Source organism: Carcharhinus amblyrhynchos, chromosome 17, assembly GCF_965287045.1.
Source record: "Carcharhinus amblyrhynchos chromosome 17, sCarAmb.v2.hapA, whole genome shotgun sequence".
NCBI lineage: Eukaryota > Metazoa > Chordata > Chondrichthyes > Carcharhiniformes > Carcharhinidae > Carcharhinus > Carcharhinus amblyrhynchos.
Window position 1 is genome coordinate 25,647,902 of NC_137340.1, and position 17,293 is coordinate 25,665,194.

At 40.2% G+C, this 17,293-nt stretch overlaps 1 protein-coding gene across 2 annotated transcripts in view; it reads right to left on the reverse strand.

Annotated features, from left to right (window-relative positions):
* Positions 1-17,293, reverse strand: part of dock1 (dedicator of cytokinesis 1) — a 589,776-nt gene that overhangs the window by 218,877 nt on the left and 353,606 nt on the right. For both annotated transcript variants that reach the window (XM_080205635.1, XM_080205634.1), the window contains exons 28-29: positions 4,276-4,377; positions 1,250-1,344 (exon numbers count right to left, since the gene is read on the reverse strand). In XM_080205635.1, the coding sequence (XP_080061761.1) occupies positions 1,250-1,344; positions 4,276-4,377 (197 nt within the window). The remainder of the gene's footprint in view (positions 1-1,249; positions 1,345-4,275; positions 4,378-17,293) is intronic.

Genomic DNA, 17,293 nt, shown 5'->3' on the forward strand with positions numbered 1-17,293 from the left:
CTATGTGCTGAGCACTTTTGGGTATTTCAGAATGGATAAGGAGGAGGGTACTTAATATCATGCCTTCTTTTCCCACATTGAATAATCATCTTCAAGATTTCCCCTGACACAAGCTATTCCCTAAAAAAAGTACATTTCTTTAATTAATTTTATATTTGTTAAAAAAATTACTACAAGTGAATTTTACTGAATGCTTTTCCTTACCTTTAAAATATCACATCATGTTGAACTCCAGTGAATGAGTGAATGACATATCCAAACTCAAAAAGTTGCTAGTATAAAGCAATGTGATAAATGTGAACAGCTACTGAGTCAAGAGGTTAAACATACAGTTCTTAATTCATGATTGCCTTCAAAAAGAAGATGGCCAGATACCTTCCTTTCAGGCCCACATTAATAAAAAGGAAACTACCTACGATGTGCGTAAGCTAATAACTCTGTAAATTCCCTATACTGAAAACTAATGCTTCTCAAATCTACAAAGTTTTTGCTGCACATACTTTATAAATTTAAATACTTATGCACTATTTACAGAGAGTTATACCTCAGTAACAATTCCAATTTTTGACTAGAAACACAATTCTTCTGAATGATAGGATCCTACATTTGTGTGACCAATTGTCACAGAAGGAAAAATTCTAACAGGAGAGATGCAAATTGCTTTTCACCAACTTCCACCTGTAATCTATTTCAGTCAGAGGAACACAATATAACTGTCTCAATTTATGATTTTCCTTCTCAACCAACAATGAATTCATTAAACAAAGTCTAATCACATCAACATGAACACCTGAACTATCGCGATTCAGTGCACCGAATCAGAGTTATTTGGCTGTAACAAGATGGTGGACAACACATGAATTTTAAATATCGTCTGGCATTTTAACACTAAGATTGACTCAGAACAGCAAGTTAACGTGAAGATAATTCAATTTGCGAAAGTGGTATGCATTTGACAGATTAAGAGGGGAATAACAAAAAAGCAAAGCCAAAGTTAATTATATCTGGTTATGTTGTTTTTAAAGATATCGGATGTTTTCAAGAATTTAACTTTTTACACTATTAATTTGTGAACATAATTTGTGACATGATTGCTGAACTGAAAGCCAAAATTAAGATTATTTCTATGAACTAATCTTTTGAAATGTTCTCTCCATTTTGTTGTTGATTTCAGGCACAAATGCAATATTGGATGAAACATGAAGCAACAATATTGTAGTAAGTATTCAGTACTTTTCTCAATACTTACTTGTTCTGCATCATGTTCATTATAACCCAGTCAGCAAGATAGACGTTCTTTCCAATGAGATCCTTGAACATAATGAATGTTTCCATCAGAAAGTCCTGAAATAGAGCACATGTTTTTATTGTTTTTGCAAAGAAAAGTTAAGAATGTATTAAAAACCAACAAATGACCAAATAGGTAAATTGTTCAACAGTAGTTTGTGAACAATAAAATTATTTATTTTACAAAATTTGATGCATAATTTCAAGCTTTTTTCTGCAAACTCCTCCAATTCCACATTCATAACTGCAAAGTAAAATTATTATAAGTAATATTTTAATATTGTAATTATTTCTTTGTAGTTCTGCACTTGAGCACAAATTGTCATCTCTACATTATTAGAATTATAATCAGCATTTTATTCTGAATGCTGTCTTTCGCAATGCATATTATATTTTGGGACCACCCAGATGAACTGTGCATAAATTTATACTTTCTTGTTCCAAAGTCTAGTGTGCATTTTGAAATGAGGTAATTCATTCTGAATTACGGTTGGTTTACCCATGACACAGGAAGTTAGAACATAGAACACTACAGCACAAACAGGCCCTTTGGCCCATAAGTTGTGCCGATCATATCCATACCTACCAGGCCATAGAACCATCTGTAACTCACAATCCCATTAAATCCCATGTACTCATCAAAGTTATGCGCTCATTCTCACAAAAATGCAGTACTGACGGATTGCTATACGATCAGAGGTACCATCTTTCCGATGAGGCAATGCCTGGCCTCTCAGATAGTCATGACCAATAATTATCCCTCAATCAACATCACTAAAACAGAACATCTAGTCACTGTTACATTGCTCTTTGCAGCCCTTACTGTAACAAGTTTTCTGCTGTGTTTCCTACACTGCAAGGTGGACTCCAAGTCAAAAGTATTTCATTGGTTGCAAAATACTTTGGGACTCCCCCATTATGTAGATACGATTCCTTTCTTTCATTCAACATTTGTGCCTTAAAGTTGTTATGTAATTAATTTGAATACTTTTTAGTTCTGTATCTCATTCCGCAAGGTTTCTGCTAACATGAGTCATGTGGTAAACCTAGGCGTACTACCTCAAATGTAGGGGCATATTTGTCTGCAGCAATAGTTTTCTCAACCGATGAAATATGATGATACAATAACTATGGACGTGAATTGAGGCTGTTCCACCAGAAACAGTGGCAGAAATAGAATCCACCAAATGTTTTATATCTGAAATTTGAAAACAATAGAGAAGTACAAGAAGGATGGTGTGGATCATTCTTTCGAGAGCTGTGCAGTTACAATGATAGGGCAAGCAGCTTCCTTTTTGCTGAGAATTTCTACAGTTTCCACATGGAAATCAGATATCATCTCAGAAGCTGAGCACAAGGCCCCTGACCTGCTCTAAAGAAATATGTGATTTCTATGTTATTTCAAGTTCCTTAATGACTCAGTTGATAAGATCATTGCCCAATGTGAAACTACAGTATAGGTGTACAGGACATGATCTTATGGCTCATCACACTGATCAACAGGCGTGGCGAGCTGGTAAGATAGTACGACAGATGAAAAATTGGGCTCACACCCGGTTTCTCACCACTCAAGATCTTGCTAACCCCGTTTTGCTGGTGAGTCAGCCTTGCAGCCAGAAAGGGCGCGAAGCTGATTTCAATATTAATGACATGTCTTACGTGTAATGAACAAGCCTCAGGAGCTATCATGTGGCCACCCTTACCTTAGCCCCCTTGCTGATTGTGGTCCTCACTGGTGAAAATCACAGATGGGCTCCACCAATATGGACCAGATGTGACAGCCTCGCCGTGGGACTGGAGGCCACTGAAACCTCCGGGTGGTTGCGGTCAGGGCCAGGCAGTGCCCATAGGGTAGTGCCAGTTACCCTAACTGCCAGCTTGGCATACTGACACTGTCCACCGGGCACGCTGGTAATGCCAAGGGGACAAGGCCTAAAGGAGGGGAGTCTGATGGCGGATGAGAAGGGGGAACTCTCAGGGGGGAAGTGGGTGGTTGACCAGTCATATTTTACAATAAAATTATTAAATGAATGATTAAAATGCCTTTTCCGCTTTCATTATAGCTTTTCCTGCTTCCAAAAGTGATGGCTCGGTGTTTATATCTGTGCCTAGAATTGTGCCCAGAACTGAGAGCTGAATTTGGATTGCACAGTCTGAGCATGTTCAGTTTGCCTAAATTCTCAGGTTGCTTCAATAATGTTCAGTCAACTCTGCTAATGGGACATATTTTTCTTTAACTCTGTGTACTTTCAGTCCAGCATCTTTCCTTCAAATAATTTTGAAAATTATTGTGTCACAAGCATTACTGAGGACAAATTTATATTGTGTTTGCTTTTCTTTTGAAAAGAGTGAAAGAAACCAACATTATGGTGATGCAGCTGGTATAGATGTTGCTTGCTCCTCTATGAAATTTAAAATATATTACAGTTGTAGAAAGGAAAAATTGGAGAAAAGAAATATGTACACTATATGGGAATCTCTGATCTGTTGTAACTTAACCTTAGGGGGAATAAATGGAATGAGAGAAAGCGGATGAAGCATTCAGGATGAGGTGTGTGACAGCAGAGCAAATAAGAGTTGACAGTGTGGGTTTGCATGGGCAATTCAAAAGGTACAAGTACATATTGTGACAGGATTGAGGAAGAAGGTAGTAAAGTCAAGAGGTAGCAAATGTGAGGATAATGAAGGGGGAGAAAGAAGAATCAAATGGGAAGATTGTGATGGACTGCCAATTTATAGGATCCAGCAATATTCCATTAAGCTTTCAAAACCACTCGAAGAGGCTCCAAAGTTTACTTTCAAAAGTGTTATTAAGACGACAAAGTAATTTTTATTATAAATTTGAAATGTATTGTCAGAATGAAGATACTGCAACACTATCACTGTGGCATACATTTCAAACGCGATTGGCATCTGTTCAATGCACCATACACCTCAGTTCAGAAAACCAATTGCGCAATATTATGCAAAATTAGTTGTTCCACTTACCACAACATCTGATCTCATCTTCCCATATGTCTTGATTAAATGGGCATAATGATAATCTTCCATCTGCCTCAGGATGGCCGTCATGCAAGCAACAAAGTTGCCCTGAGGTGAAAAAGTGTAATTACTGTTAGATCAAAAAAAAACTGCCATCATGTGCTTTACACAGCACTTTCAATTATATTATTATCTGGAAATATTCTTTTTTATTTGGTTCTTAAAATCTCTATGGCTTAATACCTCTATATCTAATAGGTCAATGGGTTAATTTAAAGGCAAGTTTAGGATTAATGCAAAGTTATTTTTAAAGCTGTTAAATTGGTAATGTAAATCAAGCGAGGACCCAGCCCATATGCTCAGCAAAACTGTCACATTCCCTGGCACTAGTAGTCTCAGGTCACTTAGATTTGATGCCACAAGGTAGTGTCAGATTTAGTTACAAAGTTTTAATGAGATCTGTTGGATCTTCTGGACGCTTCAGGATAATTTTCAACTTACTGCTGAAGCATTAGCTAACATTGTAGGTCAGGTGCAAGTTTAGAAAGTGACCCTCATATACTGCTTCTTGAAGGAGAGATCTTCCAGATATTGATTCCTTACTGTTGTAGGGTACATTACTGATTTGGGTCTTTTTCTCTGTTCTGGCTCTTGGTACTGTAAAATTTACCCCGTGTACTTTATGTAATTGACTCCACAACATGGAATTAACATAAAGCAAAAATGAACCTTGACTTATGCAGTTACTTTAAAGTTGTTACTGTGGCTTGCAATATTAACTTGGCCAGAGTGTAAAATCTGCATTTCTGGATTGATTTGACTTGTCTGCGTGCTTAGCATAACCACTGACAGAAAAAAAGAGGCAAAAAAGGATTGAGCTGGCAGGTCCTGAGCAGAACGAGGGGCACAAACAGCACTCAATTGCTTCTGCTCTGGTATTGCCTTGTCTCTTGGGAGAAATGAAGCACCTATTGGGGAACTTTTCCATGATACCCTGGCATCTGAGCCACATCATTTTCCTTATTGCACAACTTCCAGCATCAGCAGCATTAGTAATAGCTACTTGTAAAGCTACTTTCAGTAATTTTGAACATCTGTGAGAATTCACCCAATTGACATTTGAGAGAAAAAACAATCTGAGTACCATCCATTACTAGCGCTGTTTGTTTTTCGGCATATGAAGCAGTTCAGTGGAAACTTCCTTGCATATTCTGCTAATTAACTAACATTACTGTTGTGGAGGATCAACAGAAATCTTGTTTAAGTGTAGATACAGGCTTTCCCCTGCTGTTAGTGACTGAGCATGAGGAGGCCAGAGGGAACTCCCATCATGAATGCTTTCTAAATGAATAAATATACACAAAGAGCTGTTGCTTGCTCAGGTGTAAAAATAAATAAAAATAAATTGTGGCTTTTGGTGCAAATATTGTATATTGAACTCATTTACAAAAAGGGACAAACTCACTCTAGCCTGCACTACAAAGAAAATGACTACTGAAATGCACAATGGACAAAAGGTTAGCATATCTGCAAATTACCTTGCATTGTTGCATTTTAAAACTTTAAAATTATTACATTTTTAAATCTCAAAAAAGGTTGGTTTCCTTAGTGCCCAAGCATATCAAACATTTATGAATGGTAATTTTTAATAGATTTAGAGTAAAATATAGTCAATACATACAGAATATGCGCAAATACATGCCAAATATATATGGCATCTTATGGAACATGATTCCACAGTCTAATTTTAGAACATGCACCAGAATAAACTCGTAAATTTGCATATTTTATACCATTTAGCCATCATTGTCAGTTATGAACCATCTGCACTTGTCTAATCCAATTACCATAACACAAAGCAAGCCATCTTTTAAGGTGGCAAATAATAAAAGCAGACCTATTACAACAATTCCAAACACCTGCATTTGATGGATTAATGTTTAAGCTTTGGTATCTGAGCTTGCTAACCAAAATCAGCAGCATTCCCCAATCTACAATTCATCTTCATCTGAAGTTGCTCATCCAGGTAATCAGAGCTCGACTACAAACAATGGTTAGGAGTTTCTAATCTCATAATTATTTAATAGAAAGTCCGAATCTCAGAATAGAGCATAGCTTTGACTTCCCCAGAATAGGAATGCCATATACCTATGAGGCAGGCTTGACTCACTTATACTCTGAATTATTGCAGGGGCTCTAGTCTATTCTCTCCCACCTTTTGACTTTTTACTCTGGCTGGTTTTCTCTCTGTCTCTGCAAAGCACTTGAAGCTACCAGGCCAGGTTTTCGAGTCTTCTGTTTCCCCGTCTGGCAGCATAATGTTACAAGTGATAATAGAGTTAATAGAGACAATAGGTTTCTATTATTGTCTCTATGTAAGAGGAAGGCAAAAATGAGATAAAGGTTAAATGAAAACTGAAGAGCAGAGTATGAAAAAAGAGCAAAAGCAGGAGTGATGGGGAGGCAGGAATGATAGGAAGCAAAATGAGGGGGAAAAAGTATAGCTGAAGTGGAAAGGGAATAAACATGGGAGCAGGGGAAAGAAAAACAAGAGACATACATCAACCAACTGTAATTTTACATACACAGTCAAACATTAGGACTGTGACCGTTTGTTCGATATTCATCTCCCAAATCAGCACCAAATAAAATCCCAGCTACTTGCATTTAAATATTTGCATTTTTGCACAGCTCCACCTTAAACTCACAATGTAATAAATTGTGTGCTTCAGTTTTAATCATCCAAGTGCCACAAGACCACAATTTCACACTTGCTGGCTGAGAAGAAGTGGGTCTGCAAATGCTATGCTCAGTTGATAAATAGGAAAGTAAAAATTAAATGTTTTAACTAATTCCAATATCATTTCATATTTTACTTGAAGCAATCTAAATGTAGTGTTTGTCTCTATGACTGACATGCTTTCTGTATACAGCTAGGTTTCTAGGTTTGGTGTTCTCTTAACTATGCTTGTAGAAGATTATCAGAAGACTCATGGACGTTTTGCCACCAAAAACAAAAAGATTGTTTTGGGTAGGATTTTGGAAGTGTCAATCCCAGCCTAACTTGCTTGAATTTAATGGTGGTGAGATAGGGGAGAGCAATCAAGTTGCTCACAGGGGGTAGGTTTGCAATATTTAGTGCCTCATTTTTCTACTTACTTTTTTTTTAGAATGAGTACATACGCTTGACCAACCCAATTGAAATGTCACCCATCACTCCCACAACTCTTCCAATCACCTCCACAAGGCCTACTATCCCCTTCATGTGGTCTTAGTCACTTTACCTGGCTCCTCGGTGAAGCCCTGATCATCCTTTCAGATCTGATCTGCTCCATTTCCTGATATTTTCTGGCTCCATGCCCTAATTATTCTATGCGTCACCTTCAGTCATAGTGATCCCTGGGTCTGGGTACCAACGTTCCCCAACCTCCATCCTCAAACATCGCTAGCTCCCCTACAGGTACCAAAGGACAGCATTTGACCGGCTGTGGTCAGGAAACTAGACAGCAAGGGAAGTAATTGGGTCACGTTGTTAAATTTGGGAAACGCATTCTACTATATACCCAACCCAATATAACATGATTAAAAATATAAGAAAGGCACCGCAGGACAAGCACTATCACTTCACAGAACAAAGATAGTACAACCGACAGCATAAAGACTAATCTACACCTCAGCCTCATCAATCAATAAATAGTATTGATGGCAAAGGAGAACTACCATTGAAGAAACTCACCTTAAAATCAAAATGTGATCAGACCACATACAAGCTTAAGATCAGATACTGTTTCAAAAATGTGTTAAGAAAGGAGATATGTTTTATGTTAATGTGTGTTCAAGGTCTTATTACAGTAAGGTTAAATATATTTAACTGTATTATGTTGCCACTCTAAAGAAAATGCATTAATGTGAATTTCCAGTCACGTCTGATTGCTGCTCTCATCCATCAACTTGTGCTCTGAAGGCACCTATTCATATAAAAATATGTATGAAAGAAACATAAAATGATTCTGTATGCATGCAGTTTGGATAGTTGGCTCCCTAGATGCATGAAAACCCATTTTCTACTAACAGGTCTTTTACTGTCTCAGAATGGATAAAGTGTTCACATATTCCTCATCAGTCTTAAAATCTCAGATTTAAACTGAATCTAATATTTTGTTTACCAAAATCATTTAAAATTATACCAGGCGACTTAGTTTTCTGGCATGAATTTCACAAAAAATGAAAAGAAGCTACCAGCTGCAATTAGATTTAACAGCATGATTTGATTCTGATTTGCATTTTGAAATTTAACAAAACCATTGCTATCTCAACTATAATAAGCAAATGAGCTCCTGTCCAGATAACAAAAATCACAGCACTTGCTGGTTTTTGTTGGTATGCCTGCCAACAGTTCAATAAGTGCTGTGTGCAAGGTATTGTAGCCACTTTTCTAATGCTATATATAGAGTTTATATCATTCAAAAAAATCCAACAACCACGATTTAAAAAAGATAAATACTGCAATACTGTAAACCCACTCCATGGGTTTCTTCCGGGTGCTCGGTTTCCTCCCACAGTCCAAAGTTGCGCAGGTTAGGTGGATTGACCATGCTAAAATCGCCCCCTAATGTCCCAAGATATGTAGGTTAGATGGATTAGCTTTGGTAAATGCGTGGGGTTTCAAGGTAGGGCGGGAAAGAGAGCCTGGGTAAGATACACTGTCAAAGAGTAAGTGCAGACTCAATGGGCCGAATGGCCTCTTCTGCACCATAGGGATTCTATGACAATACAGCAAGCAGCAAAAATAACATTAACATATCCAATTCAGCTTCTGGGAAATTCATGTTTATTCCATCAAGCATTAGTAAATGACTTGGGTTCAAGTTTTAATTGGGAGCATCCCTGAGGGAAGTGAACTCTACTCTTTCTTGCCGAGGACAAAGTGGCAACAGCTGTAATAATTAAAAAAGTAAATATTATGATAGGTAGTAAACACTTTATACTGTATTTAGAGATGCAAGGACTGATTAAGGACAGTCCGCATGGCTTTGTGAGTGGAAAATCATGTCTCACAAATTTAATGGAGTTTTTGAAGGGGTAACCAAGAAGATAGATGAGGGCAGTGCAGTTGATGTTATCTACATGGACTTTAGCAAGGCCTGATAAGGTACCACACAGTAGGTTGTTGCACAAAGTTAAATCTCACAGGATCCAGAGTGAGGTATCTGAATGGATACAAAATTGGCTTCTTGACAGAAACCAGAGGATGGTTGTAGAGACTCGTTTTTCAGACTGGAGACTTGTGACCAGTGGTGTGTCTCAGAGATCAATGCTGGGCCCACTGTTATTTATCATTTATATTAATGATTTGGATGAGAATATAGAAGGCATGGTTACTAACTTTGCAAAGACACCAAGATTAGTGGCATAGAGGACAGTGAAGAAAGTTATCTCCAATTGCAACGAGATCTTGATCAATTGGGCCAGTGGGCTGACAAATGGCAGATGGAGTTTAGTTTGGACAAATGCGAGGTGATGCATTTTGGTAGATTAAACCAGGGCACGACTTACTCAGTTAATGGTAGGGCGTGGGAAGAGTTACAGAACAAACAGATCTAGGGGTACGTGTTCAGAGCTCCTTGAAAGTAGAGTCACAGGTGGACAGAGCGGTGAAGAAGGCATTCACCATGCTTGGTTTCGTCAGTCAGAACATCGAATACAGAAGATGGGACGTCTTGTTAAAGTTGTACAAGACATTCGTAAGGCCACACTTGGACTACTGTGTGCAATTCTGGTCACCCTATTATCAACAGGATATTATTAAACTAGAAAGGGTGCAGAAAAGATTTACTAGGATGCAACCAAGACTTGATGGATTGAGTTACAAGGAGAGGCTGAATAGACTGGGACTTTTTCCTCTGGAGCGTAGGAGGCTGTGGAGGTGACCTTACAGAGGTCTATAAAATAATGAGGGGCATAGACAAGGTAGAGAGTCAATATCTTTTCCCAAAGGTAGAGGAAACTAAAACTAGAAGGCATAGGTTTAAGGTGAGAGGGGAGAAATACAAAAGTGTCCAGAGGGGCAATTTTTTCACACAGAGGGTGGTGAGTATCTGGAACAAGTTGCCAAAGGTAGTAATGGAGGCGGGTACAATTTTATCTTTCAGAAAGTATTTAGATAGTTACATGGGTACGATAGGTATATAGGGGTATGGGCCAAATGCAGGTAATTGGGATTAGCTTAGGGGTTTTAAAAAGAAAGGGCAACATGGACAAATTGGGCCAAAGGGCCTGCTCCCATGCTGTAAATCTCTATAACTCTATGACTCTAATTCAAGATATAGGGTTTACCAACATATGGTAATTATGTGAAACGGTTCAGCATTTTACGTCATAACGCAGAAAATACATTTCAAGATTACATTTCAGACTATTTTAGTTATTATTATTGTCACAAGTAGGCTTACATTAACACGGCAGTAAAGTTACTGTGAAAATCCTCTAGTTGCCAAACACAGGCACCTGTTCAGGTACACTGAGGGAGAATTTGGCATGGCCAATGCAAGTAACCAGCACATCAACAGACAGAACAAAAAAAAACAATACAGCACAAGAAACAGGCCCTTCAGCCCTCCAAGCCTGTGCCACTCATTGGTCCAACTAGACAATTCGTTTGTATCCCTCCATTCCCAGTCTGCTCATGTGACTATCCAGACAAGTGTCTGGATAGTCAAACAATCCCAGCGCGTCTGCCTCCACCACCCTTCTTGGCAGTGCATTCCAGGCCCCCACCACCCTCTGTGTAAAAAACGTCCCTCTGATATCTGAGTTAAACCTCGCCCCTCTCACCTTGAACCTGTGACCCCTCGTGATCGTCACCTCCGACCTAGGGAAAAACTTCCCACTGTTCACCCTATCTATACCCTTCATAATTTTATACACCTCTATTAGGTCTCCCCTCATTCTCTGTCTTTCCAGGGAGAATAACCCCAGTTTACCCAATCTCTCCTCATAGCTAAGACCCTCCATACCAGGCAACATCCTGGTAAACCTCCTCTGCACTCTCTCCAAAGCCTCCATGTCCTCCTGGTAGTGTGGTGACCAGAACTGGACGCAGTACTCCAAATGTGGCCTAACCAACGTTCTATACAGCTGTAACATCAGACTCCAGTTTTTATACTCTATACCCCGTCCTATAAAGGCAAGCATGCCATGATCAGCAAGAGCAAGCCCTCCACCCTGAAAACCTTGGATGAATCTATATCTGAGGTCACCATTGCAGATGTCAAAGCATCCTTATTGAAGGTCAACCCATGGAAAGCAACTGGCCCAGACTGGATATCCAGACGAGCACTCAGATCCTGAGCTGATTAGCTGGCAGGGTATTTGCAGACATCTTCAGCCTCTCTTTACAACAATCTGAGGTCCCTATATGCTTCAAGAAGACGACCATCATCCTAGTACCAAAGAAAAGCCAAGTGCAGTGCCTTAATGACTATTGTCTAGTGGCTCTGAAATCCATCATTATGAAGTGCTTTGAAAGGCATGAATCAATTCCAGTCTCCCAGATTGTCTGGATCCACGACAGTTCGCCTCTCGCCGCAACAGGTCCACTGCAGACACCATTTCCCTAGCCCTGCGCTGAACTCTGGAACATCTAGATAACAAAGGCACCTTAATTAGACTCCTACTTATTGACTACAGCTCGACCTTCAACACCATTATTCTACAAAACTCATCTCCAAACTCCGTGGCCTGAGGCTCCGCTCCTCCCGCTGTGACTGGATCCTGAACTTCCTAACCGACAGACCGCAATCTGTAAGGATAGGCAACAACACCTCCTCCACGATCATCCTCAACACCGGTGCCCCACAAGGCTCTGTTCTCAGCCACCTTCTATACTCCTGATACACCTATGACTGTGTGGCAAAATTCCTCCCAACTTGGTGTTCAAGTTTGCTGATGATACCACTGTAGTGGGTTGGATCTTAAACAATGACGATACAGAGTAGAGGAATGAGATAGATAATCTGATGAACTGGTCCAACGACAAGAATCTCTCCCTCAATGTCAACAAAATGAAGGAGACTGTCATCAACTTCAGGAAGCATAGAGGAGAACATGCCCCATCTACATCAATAAAGTACTAATGGTCAAAAACTTCAGGTTTTTAGGTGCCCAGATCATCAACAACCTCTCCTGGGCCCCCATGCCGACACTGTAGTTAAGAAAACCCACCAATGCCTCTACTTTCTCAGAAGACTAAGGAAATTTGGATTGTCAGCTACATCTCTCACCAAATTCTACAGATGCACTATACAAAGCATTCTTTCTGGTTGTATCACAGCTTTGTATGGCTCCTGCTCTGCCCAAGATTACAAGAAACTCCAAAAGATTTGGTGCATGCTTCACTGGTGTACTGGTGAGGGGAGATTGAAGGCATGGGCCAGACAGATTTGGTTGCAGGAAAACCCAAGTCCAACAGGTTGAACAATGTTTGCAAATACTAATTCTCATGTCTATTGATTGCTTTTAGAACATTGTTCTTTGTACAGGCTGGACTTTTGCTTAGGAAATGATGAGTGCGAGGCAGGAAAGTTTCCATTGCTTTGAAGGAGATTCACCCTTCTGGATTTTCATTATGGGAATTGGGCTAACCCAAGAAGATGATGTGAGGCAGCAACAGAGGTGGGCAGATGTCAAGGTGTGCAGACTAGGTCTGCCTCCATTTAATCTGATATCAGCTCAATTGTAATCATGACTATCTTTACTCATCATTCTCCTTCTCAACCATACTCACTCCCCATGACCTCTCCATGCAACCTCAATGCATAGCTACTTCCCAATATCCACAATGAATAGGCCACAGGAGCATGTGTTAGCAATGGGAAGTATTTGAAATAGATATGAAAAAAATTAAACATCGAAAATGCCTAACCATTCACACTAAAAGCAAAACTTGAGATCCAATGCAAAGTTAAATCCCCTCAAGCACATTCAGTTGCAAAAAGAAACATCTATTCAGAAACCACATCAAAGGCAGTTAATACTCTAATAGTTCACATGAAATACTTCAATAATTCTTAAGTTGTCAAACTGTTTGTACAGCCTCTTGCTGAGGTAAGTTTTGAAACATAGCCAAATATTCATAATGGGCTCAGCTATCAAACTAAATCATTACAGCTCCAAAAAAATGCAGCATGTTGACATTCAGAGAACAGATTTGTTTGATTTTTCTATGCTTCACTTGATGGTTCATTCAAGGAATTTCAGGATCAGGTGGCTTTTTTTTTAATTGACTCCTACTCAAAACTGGGGCTCCCCCCCACCCTGGCTCACAACTACATTGAGATGCATAAACCATATCCTTTGAAAAAATGGCCCAAATCCACTGAAACTCTGGTGTGTGTTTTGGGAGAGGATGGTGACATCTGGATGTTGCTTTAAAGATTTATAGACAGGTTGGGATTTCTTGAGCCTTCTGCTCATTCCTCGTTAAACTATTCCTTAACTGTGGACTTTTGCATCTGAAACTTTCCCTCTGAACTTGGCTATACCAAAAGTCCAACTCACTGTTAGAAGTCTTTCAGTTAACAAGATTTTAGCCAACACACAAAATTTCAACTGAACTTTGCTTGGGAGATATTTTTTTCTTCTGTAGCTAGCTTGTTCTTTGACCTAACATAAACAGCTTGAACACTGAATCAGATCCCTATAATTAAACTTGTTGACTTTTTTTTAATCTATTGTTTATCCCTAGGCAATCTGGTCACATAATCATTTTCTAGAAGCTAGGTGTTTTACCAGAAATCATATCCAAAAGAAACTGTGTTCGTAAAGGGACCATCACATCTTCACAAACCCCAAAAAAGCACATTGTCTGTCACAGTGGGAGGGTAATTTAAATAAAAGTTAATGAAAATGCCTGCAACACAGGTTAATTATTCCCAATCTAGCATGGTATCCCATCTCTAAACTGTGAAATGTTATCCTTTTCTTTAGGCAAGCTACTACTAGACCATGTTCAATTTCTAAGTCATGTATTTATTTAAGTTCATATACTGAATCCATGTTGTAATAGTGCTTTATGTGGTCATTTTTCCTGAATCTGTTCCTGACATGGAACTTTGCTCAATAAGTGTTGGTTATAGAATCAGCCATGGAAATCTGCATTATCATTTGGCTAGAAGCCTCATCCAGGGAAAACAATACACTATAATGAGGTGCAGTTATGTTACATTGGATATATAAAAGAAATAAGAACACAAGAAATAGGAGCAGGAGTAGGCCATCTAGCCCCTCGAGCCTGCCCCGCCATTCAATAAGTTCATGGCTGATCTGAAGTGGCTCAGTTCCACTTTCCCGCTTTCTCCCCATAATCCGTAATCCCCTTGCCTACCAAAAACCTATCTACCCGCGTCTTAAATATATTTAGCGAGGAAGCCTCTACCACTTCAACGGGCAGAGAATTCCAGAGATTCACCACCCTTTGAGTGAAGAAGTTCCTCCTCAATTCCGTTCTAAACTGCCCCCCCCCCTTTATCTTGAGGCTGTGCCCTCTAGTCCTGCTGTCCTTTCTGAGCGGGAAGAACCTCCCCACCTCTACCCTATCCATCTGACTTGGACAAGTTGCAGAGCTGGGCCGAGAGGTGGCGGATGGAGTTTAACGCGGAAAAGTGTGAGGTAATTCACTTTGGCAGGAATAACAGATGTGTAGAGTGTAGGGCTAATGGTAGGACTCTGAATAGTGTTGATGAACAGAGGGATCTAGGTGTATGTGTACATAGATCCCTGAAAGTTGGGAATCAAGTAGATAAGGTTGGTAGGAAGGCATACAGTGTCTTGGCGTTTATTGGTAGGGGGACTGAATTTAGGAGCTGCAGCGTCATGTTGCAACTGTACAAAACTCTGGTGCGGCCGCACTTGGAGTATTATGTGCAGTTCTGGTCCCCACATGAAAGGAAGGATGTGGAGGCATTGGAGAGGGTGCAGAGGAGGTTTACCAGGATGTTGCCTGGTATGGAGGGGAGGTCCTATGAGGAGAGACTGAGGGAATTGAGGTTGTTCTCATTAGGAAGAAGGCGGCTAAGAGGGGACCTTATTGAAACATATAAGATGATTAGAGGTTTAGATAGGGTGGACAGTGACAGCCTTTTTCCTCGGATGGAGAAAGCTAGCACGAGGGGGCATAGCTTTAAATTAAGGGGTGGTAGTTATAGGACGGATGTCAGAGGTAGGTTCTTTACCCAGAGGGTGGTGAGGGATTGGAATGCCCTGCCTGCTGCAGTTGTAAATGCGCCTAGGTTGGGGGCGTTTAAGAGATCCGTGGATAGGTTTATGGATGGAAAGAGAGTGGTTTAGGTTAGAGGGTCATTGGCTTTTTAATTGGTCGGCGCAACATCGTGGGCCGAAGGGCCTCTTCTGCGCTGTAATGTTCTATCCCCTTCATCATCTTATACATCTCAATAAGATCCCCCCCTCATCCTTCTAAACTCCAACGAGTACAAGCCCAGTCTATTCAGCCTCTCTTCATAGTTCAACCCCCTCAACTCCGGTATCAGCCTAGTGAACCTCCTCTGCACTCCCTCCAAGGCCAAAATATCCTTGCGCAAGTGCGGCAGCCAAAACTGCCCACAGTACTCCAGCTGCGGCCTCATCAGTGCCCTGTACAGTTGCAGCAAGACCTCCCTACTTTTATATTCAATCCCCCTCGCTATGAAGGCCAGCATCCCATTTGCCTTCCTGATCACCTGCTGCACCTGTAGGCTGGGTTTTTGCGACTCATGCACAAGGACCCCCAGGTCCCTCTGCACTGCAGCATGCTGCAGCTTTTCGCCCTTTAAATAGTAGTCCCTCCTACTATTATTCCTGCCAAAGTGGATGACCTCACACTTGCCAACATTGTATTCCATCTGCCAGGCCTCACCCACTCACTCAGCCTATCTAGATCCCTCTGCAGACTTTCTACACCCTCTGCACAATTTGCTTTTCCACTTATCTTTGTGTCATCAGCAAATTTTGACACCCTACACTCAGCTCCCTCCTCCAGATCATCTATATAAATGGTAAATAGCTGAGGCCCCAGCACCGATCCCTGGGACACTCCACTAGTCACCAACCGCCAATCCGAATAGCACCCATTGACACCTACTTTCTGCCTCCTATTTGACAGCCAATCCTCTATCCACGCTAACACCTTACCCCCAACTCCATGCCCCCTAACCTTCTGTAACAACATTTTGTGCGGCACCTTATCAAACACCTTCTGAAAATCGAGAAACACCACATCCACCGGTTCCCCTCCGTCCATCGCACTAGACACATCCTCATAGAATTCCAATAAATTTGTCAGACACGACTTCCCCTTAATGTAAAAAAAAAGTTTTGAAATCTGATTACAAAATAACTGAAGTTATGAATCTCTTTGATCAACAACATTGCACTCTCACAACACCTGAAAGATAAATATTGATGCCTCGTAAAAAAAATTGATGCACCATGATTAAGGCATCATTATGCTACTCCTAGCAGCAAATAGGGGATGAGGATGATGCTAATGTTACATGATTCTACACAATTATTAGAATTTATGAAGATAAAATGGGTTCTGTGATACATTTCCTACCAGTCTAGGACAATTAAAACATTATGGCAGCAAAATTTACTCAAGAATTGCAACCAATATTGATAATCTGGCAGTAGGAATAGCGATTTAAAACTCTCAGCAAAAGGAGATGCCATTCCAGCCTATGTGAAAAGATTTCAAGCAGCTCTCTTCTACCTGCAAGATGAAGTATTAAGATTGATGAAACACTTTTGATACAAAATTTGTAATGGTCATGCTTGTTTGGGTAGAACTGATCTGACATCAGTGATGCCACTTTGGAATTCATCCCTCCAACTAACACCCTCTCATAACCTCACCCAGCTGAGCATGTGTTCGGCAGCAGGAAAACCCTTTCACCAGCATTATTTTTAAGGGAATCATCAACTGTTGAGAAGTTAGTTGCTGGTTACTTTGTTATGGCAGGTTCTTCAC